Source organism: Arachis ipaensis, chromosome B03 (assembly GCF_000816755.2).
Source record: "Arachis ipaensis cultivar K30076 chromosome B03, Araip1.1, whole genome shotgun sequence".
NCBI classification, from domain to species: Eukaryota; Viridiplantae; Streptophyta; class Magnoliopsida; order Fabales; family Fabaceae; genus Arachis; species Arachis ipaensis.
The window spans coordinates 131,918,466-131,926,007 of NC_029787.2; the positions used below are offsets into that span (position 1 = coordinate 131,918,466).

The following is a 7,542-nucleotide window of genomic DNA, read 5'->3' on the forward strand; positions in this document are numbered from 1 at the left end:
GTGGATTAAAATTTAATTACTGGAGCAAATATTGCGGTAATGTGCATCTTTATGCTTTTTTGCGGAATCCGACCACATGAGAGAGAGTGGGAATTGGGAAACGAAGGCAAGATAAAGCAACTTTATCGTACTTAATGATTACACTAACTCCGTTAGAGCCACCACTTTTTCATCGATTACGTTATTATTATAAGTGAAATACAGAAAAAAAGCTGCATCATATCGGCATATCGTAAAACATCAAAACGTTTACTATTATAGTTTTTTCTTTAAAAAATTTAACCGGGGATGGGAAAGCAGGTTCTTTTACATTTTTAAACATCTTTTCAGCCAATGATGTTGCTTTTAAGAAGAATCAATATGAAAGACCCACGATGGTTAGCTTGTCTCTAATGGAGAACAACCACAAAGGATGTGGACATTATAACAAAATAATGCTGATAGAAAACTAAAGAAATCAAATTCCTCCTGATCTTTTTTCGTCACACAATATAAAAGAATGTTATATATTCCATCTCTGTGTATATTTCTCTTATACACTTTTCATTTTTTGTGTTAAAAGTCATCGATAAGAAATGAAAAAAAGATAAATAATCTGTCTCTTTATACCACACAAAAGAAGGTACAAAAAAAATGTTTTACAAAATAATACCCCTGTTAATGTAGTAAAGTTACACTAAAAAGGTAAACCAAACTCATCATTGCATATTTGCATATTTGTTTAGAATTTAAATACCAATTAGTACTTGGTCGGTGGGATGTAATATCCGGATAATTAGATATACTTTGGATCCTAAAATCATCATCGAAGAAATGAATTTAGTATTCTCCATCATAATTAAGATAACTGCTGCTATAGAGGAGGAGGAGGAGAGAAGAAAGGGGGGGAGGTTGGTTACTGAAATACCTGAATATAGCTTAATAATGACCTTTTTACCATTCAAAAATAAATTGCACCAAAGTATGCAATGACGTAAACAATTAGTATTCCAAATTTGCAATATACATTCATTGATACCTGGCCACCGGATAAAAGCAATACAGCTACTTTGCCATCGGAAATGGCCTTCAAGCCCATCTTCCACCATCTCTCCCTCTCCTCCTGCGTTCTATCCTCCACCGTCGACACGCTGCTCTCTGGCACCGGTTCAATGGCAGCCGTCGGCAGCCCTGAATCATCCATCATTAATCCAAGCATGCATGCACGTGAAACTCACGTGGTTGCAAACATCCATACGATTCAAAAAACAATAAAATCAATTATTAAACCAAATACCTTGAGATCGAAGCGAGCATCGTATAATCCGGTCAATCCTCGAAAGATCTAAACTCTGCAACACGCAACAACAGATTAAATCAATAGAAAAAAAATCCAAAACAATTCGAATTACTCAACTGATCCAGAAAAAGAAAACGAAAACCAGAATATGCAGAGCTTCGATTCGGTGAACTGAAACCGATACAGCAGCAAATCGAATGTGAAAGGGGCAAAAAATCTAAGGTCAGGTCCAAAAATAGAAAGAAAGAAGAATAAAATTTACCTCGATATCCTTGACAAGAAAGTGGCGCTCGTCAGGGGTGAGCTCATCCCAGAGGGCAAAAGCGTCTTCCTGGCCATAGTCCTTGAGCCTCTCAAGGAGAGGCTGGGGGGGAATAGGAGTAGGGGAAACGACGCCGTTTGCTTCGAATCCCACCGACGACGGTTCCCTCATTTTGTTTTTGAGATTTCAGATCTCAACAATAGAGCGTTGAGTGTTAATAAGTGTATGGTTGGGTTTGTTGGTTACGGATACTCCAACACAAAGTAACAGTATTTGTTTTAGTGTTTTTAGTAGTAGCCCTCGCCAGGAAGACAAGAATCAAATCACTAACCACCTCTCTTCCCCTCCCAACCCTCTCCACCTGAATTTCCCCATTTGCCCCTCTTTTCCTTCCTTTACGGTAAGTCTGTAAGATATGGTTATTCAACACACGTGTCACAATTTTATGAATCCCAAAATGATGACATCTTTAGCATGTAACACAACAATAAAAAATTTATATTTATATATTAATTAATTTTGACTCTTGTTTCATATTCTTTGCTTCAAAAGACACGACTGGTTCATCCCTGAAAAGATTCTTTATCTTTAACTACTGATAGCTCTCGTTGAGCTACACATTAGCGAGTAGCAGCCACCAAACAGTGGCACTAAAAATGACTTTAAGAGTAGCACCTACCAGAAGGACGCATTTTATTTGCCAGAACAAAAGAGTGTTTTGGAAGTATCTTAAGTTGATAATTTTATCTTAGAAGCAATGACATTACAATAATTAACAATATTGGTATTTGCGGGTGAGGCAAAAGCATATGTCAAATATATTATACGGATATGCTCTTTGATTTTATCAAATACTATATAACATGACATGGCCCACTTCATTGAAATTCCAATCACCACCCTTTCTCTATCATTGCAACACTTTACGCACGTATAAGTATCGCACTTACTTCACACAGTAACAAAATCTTTAAAAACCAGCACAAAGCATTGCATACCCAACGCTGTCATGTAGATAAAGTAAAAATTCACGCGTAACTATTTTCTATTTTTATATAAAATTAATATTTAAAATAATTAAATGATTTGACAAATTTAATTAAAGTATTATCAACAGTATGTAACTATCAATTTTATATAAAAACAACTGTATACGAGTTTTTACTCGTAAATAACCAAATATAGCATATCAAATTATCCACAATCAACAATTCATTCATACATAAAAGAACCCATGGCGCATCCCTTTCTCATCTGGTATTCACAAAAATTCTTCCCAATCATAATCTTTCAAGGCATATATGAAATGAAACGGTTGATAATTTCATGCTTCATGGTTCACATTTGCTGGTTATGTTATTGAAGGTACTAGTTTATTAATGGTATGGTAAAAGATTTGGAGAGAAAAATGAGAACATAGATGGAGAAAAGATTAAACACCAGGAATATTTCAAGACAATACCAGAAGCAAAAACCAGAATATTAATAGAGTTGAATCATGCATCTAGTTTCTTCAGATCAAGTGCGAAGTATATAGCTCAATTGAGGGGAGATCCCATATAGCTGGAAGCAGGAGCTGGCAACCATAGCAAGCTCTATTGTAGAACATAAGCGGAAATCACAAGGATGAGCCTTTCTCATTGAGGGCTTCTTTAACTGCTCTCAGAAGTGATGGCATCAATTTCTGGTTTGTAACAATAATACCAGAGGCTACATCAAGAAACTTTCCTTTCGAGAAGTCCAAAGGGTTCCCTGCAGCATCTGTGACAATACCTCCGGCTTCTATAGAAGTCGAATTCATCAAACAAACGTGTACATGCATTTAGTAGAAGAAGACGACAAAGACATAATCAATTTGGAAGATTTTGAAAACCATGCAGGAACCTAGATATTGCACTTATAATATGTGAATGGAAGTCAAAATCTTCAGCATATTCAACCACACTTGTGGGTATATATGCTATTAAAATAATAAGTTCAATAAATATATTAACTCATCTTTGGAGTGTAAACCTAGACAATGAAAAATAAAAAAAGATAAAAAAGAAATTAAAACGCGCACCAGTTACAACAATGCTGCCAGCAGCATGATCCCATATTTTCTCACGGTATCCTTTGTGAGGGAAACGCAAATATATGGCCCCATCTCCTCTGGAAAGAGCTCCATATTTTGCTTGACTGTCAATTCTAACTGGAGGAGCTTTGACACCGAGTTTCTGTTTATGGTGACATCATGTTAAACGAATTACTACAGATCTTCTTTTCGAGAAAACAGATACATAAAAAAGGATAAATGTTTTTGAATAAAGACAGAGCAATACTTCTGCAATGGAGCTAGACAAGTCATGTGATGAATGTGCTGCTTCAAAAGATTCAAAAAATGATGCTTCTTCTGGATTCCCAGTATCAGTGACATGCACCTGGATGTGATAACAATTGTCATATAGTAAGATAAAAATCGTCAAGGACACCATCAAAAGTGTCAAGTAATATACTATTCAATAAGCACCAACCTTAATATGTGTCAAACCATTCAATGACTGCATGTATGCTCCATCACCTACTTTAGCAAAGAAAAGACAACCAACTTCATTAGAAGAAGACTGCTGATTATTGCCAATGGATGTCAGTGGAAGATTTGGACAAGCCAACACGCCCAATACAACCTTCCCTTCATGAAGTAAACCTAATGCTATGGCATATTGATCTCCTCTTACAAACCTATAGTTTCATTTCACAGGCATTTAGTTACACAATGACCCAGTATCACAATAGCAAAGCCACATTGCAAAGTGAAACAGATGTTGGTTGCAAATTATGAAACTAATGACAAAAGGAACCATAGAACCAAGGGTTTAATAATGACAGTGGCAATGGATAACACAAGTCTAGGATTATGTTTTATAATTGTAACCACACCATGAGCTTATATCTTAAATCTTTTTTTAACATGTCCAGTGATTTCAATTTTCAGCAATCAATAGTCTTCTAAGGAAACTAAATTGTGTATTTCACAAGCCTTGCTGCAAACTAAAATTGAAAATGTCTGTAAAAAATAAAACTGTTTTTATAAAATAAAATGAATCTGAACCTCCTTTCCTTAATTTCTAGTCAAAGTAACATCTTGGATACTTACACCAAAGTTAATAGCAAAGATAATAACACTTCATAAAATTTATATATTTAGGATATGAGATATTTCGAATGGGTCCATGCTAAATGAAAAGCCTAATTTTTCATGAAGGGGAACAAATGAAATTTAGACATGCTGAGACAGCATATACACTATATCAGATTTAGGAAGCAGGGAAGAAAAACGAAGGGGAAAAAACTTGCCCTTTAGTGCCATCAATTGGATCCAAAACCCAGTGCCGCCCAACAGAACCACCTTCAGATTTACCATTGTCAATGGCCCTAAGTACATCTTCTGTTGTTAAAGCAGTAAACCTATCAGACTCTTCACTGGCAAGAGTATCATTGACAAGTTCCGTAATACGCTTCAGTGTTTCCTGGCCACTTTCTTTGCGAAGATCCCCTGAATCCTAGAGTATAAACTGGATTTTACATTCAAGAATAGAAAATAAACTAGATTCTGTATGTCCGAGAAATCTGTAAAGTTTACAATTTCACCTCCTCAGCTACCAATGAAAATGGTTCAGAAGGAAGCTCTCTCTCAAGTACAAAGCTAACCAAGGCTTGTGAACCTGTAAGCCATATGTAAACAACACAGAGGTAAACCTATCAAATCTGCATTTCAGGTAAATCTAAATGAACAAATTAGAATGGAAAATAGCAGCAAAAGTCATAAATAACTTTCTTTAAGCTGAATCACGTTAGACAGAAGGCGAGAACATATAGCATTCAAAACTGAAGCTTCAAGTAGGGATTCAAATTGCAATTCTATAAGACTGCGTTTGAAAGGGAGACAGACTGAATTAAGTCTCTGTATTGTATTTGGTGTAAAATATACTGGATTGAGTTATGTCTCAGTATCATGTTTAGTTTAAGATAAATATTAAAACTGAGGGGTATATTTGAAAATTAAAAAGATAAATGAGAATATCTAGAAAGAAATGTTATAAAAATTTCAATCCCTAAAAATTTCAGTTCCCGGTGTCACTATACTCGGTCTCTAAAATTTTGTATCCCGGGATCTCATCACCAAACACAATACTCAATCCCAGTCCCCCGTCTCAGTCCCAGTTCTAGGAAACAATTGCAGCCTAATGGAATGTCCACTTATCTAACACATGAATCAGCTTGTTTTGCTTAACATAAAATTTATTGAAATACTTGTAGTTATGCATTGAGTCATACTAGGTACATTTGAAGTCTAGTAATTATAGGCTATCAAAATCAGTGATTGCAGCAAAAATAAGCAATCTTGATCATGCCTTGAGAAGTAAGACAACTAACCATAATCAGCCACCGTGACAGGACTCTTGTCAGATTTTGAGTGGACATCGGATTGCAAAAGAGCCTTTTGTACTTTCTGTAACAAACAAACCACACAAGCAGCAATCAGCATCCATTGGAAACAAGATCATTCATTCATTCATAGCAAAGTTCTGTTATAGGGTTTGGACCAACGATGGGCTTGAACACACACTTTATCAATTGACATAGAAAACTGTCCACCCCCAATACAAAGTATAGCAATGCTATTGCACAATAAACAAATCGAAAATTTCAGTAAATCGCACACCCATTTGCAAAGTAAAGATTTTTACAGAAACCCTGAAGACTAAGATGTGAAAAGATTGCAACTTGAGTGGGAAGGGATTGTGGGGTACCTGGCAGAGACGAGCGGCCAGAGTCGCTGCTTTTTTCGCAGCAGCTAGCTCCTTGTCGTAAGGCATTGAAGAAGAAGAAGCAGCAGCAGCTAGAAAAGGTGAGGAATAAGAATAAAACACGGAGAAAGGCCTTCTTGTCCCCCGAGGAGTTGCAGAGATGGTGGTGGTGATGATGGGTTGGTTTCTGAAATTGGTGACACAAAAGCAGCTGCAATCACCTGTTCTTCCACTTCCAACTGCAACTGCTCTTGCTCCTAGCCAACGTGTGGGTGTACACATTTTCATTTTTATTTTTTATTTTTAAGAAAAAAGTGGTTCCGTTATAGTAGCATTTGCATTTCACTCATAATTCCCATGTCTTGCTTTTCTCTTTGGCCCATCCATTTTGCTCTCCAAATCTCTTTCCTCCGCCATTATCCCTTTCTCAGTTTTTAAAATTACATTTTTTTTACAATGGCGGGCCAAAAGGCCCAAATCAGAAACAAAAACTAATAGGTATAAGAAAATAGAAGAGCATGTTAAAAAAATAAAAAATAGTAGAGCAATGGGAGTATGAATATGATAAGTGGATAACTAAGAGATGCTAATGAATCTGATCTGAATACAATTATTAACTTTACTGAGCTCAGGTTATTAATTGTTTTTTATCAGAATGATTTTAATACATTCATGATTGATTGAAATGCTGTGCAGCTGAGATTATATGTTTGGAAAATTTTCACATGCTCCAACTACTTTAGTGGAACACCGCTGTACCAAGTACGGATAAGTTATAAGTTAAATTTTTGTCCATTAGTATGTATTGCAATGTCAAAAAAATCCTGGAATAAAGACTAAATAGAAAAAAAAAAAATAGTGATCCAGCGGCTATGTTAGGATGGATACCATCAATATTTTATTTTATTCAAGTACTAGAATAAAATTCTTTTCTAAAAAATTATATAATTATCAAATAAAATAAGTAAATTTATATAAAATTTGTGAAATTGACAAGAACATTTCTGATCATTTTAATTTACTCGTTATTAGTTTAAATTGCATAAACACAATAAAATAATATTAGGTGAAAATTCAGAATATATATGTTGTACCTTATAATTCATCTGTACATTTTTTTTAATTATCATATACTATATACTATATGCCATGTATTATATATGCACATGACTATTATTATATGATTAAAAAACATTAATTTATTTTATAGT

The 7,542-nt window shown here is 35.0% G+C and overlaps 2 protein-coding genes across 2 annotated transcripts in view; both read right to left on the reverse strand.

Moving 5' to 3' along the window:
• The window catches only part of LOC107631495 (UDP-N-acetylglucosamine diphosphorylase 1), a 6,426-nt gene extending 4,510 nt beyond the window's left edge, over positions 1–1,916 (reverse strand). Inside the window, exons 1-3 of the mRNA XM_016334955.2 lie at positions 1,542–1,916; positions 1,277–1,331; positions 1,019–1,170 (exon numbers count right to left, since the gene is read on the reverse strand). Of these exons, the coding sequence (XP_016190441.1) occupies positions 1,019–1,170; positions 1,277–1,331; positions 1,542–1,712 (378 nt within the window). The 5' untranslated portion in view covers positions 1,713–1,916. The remainder of the gene's footprint in view (positions 1–1,018; positions 1,171–1,276; positions 1,332–1,541) is intronic.
• On the reverse strand, positions 2,690–6,690 carry LOC107631494 (SAL1 phosphatase). The gene is made up of 8 exons (XM_016334954.2): positions 6,335–6,690; positions 5,958–6,033; positions 5,172–5,245; positions 4,878–5,083; positions 4,055–4,262; positions 3,863–3,961; positions 3,604–3,757; positions 2,690–3,323 (listed from the first exon to the last, which is right to left on the reverse strand). The coding sequence occupies exons 1-8, from the start codon at positions 6,617–6,619 to the stop codon at positions 3,160–3,162; spliced, it is 1,266 nt and encodes a 421-aa protein (XP_016190440.1). The 5' UTR covers positions 6,620–6,690; the 3' UTR covers positions 2,690–3,159.

Coding starts and splice junctions, on each gene's coding strand:
- LOC107631494 (XM_016334954.2), bottom strand. CDS start 6,619: ATGAAAATGTGTACACCCACACGTTGGCTAGGAGCAAGAGCAGTTGCA. Junction 6,034..6,334: donor TGGCCGCTCGTCTCTGCCAG/GTACCCCACAAT, acceptor TGTTTGTTACAG/AAAGTACAAAAGGCTCTTTT. Junction 4,263..4,877: donor CCAATTGATGGCACTAAAGG/GCAAGTTTTTTC, acceptor ATGAAACTATAG/GTTTGTAAGAGGAGATCAAT.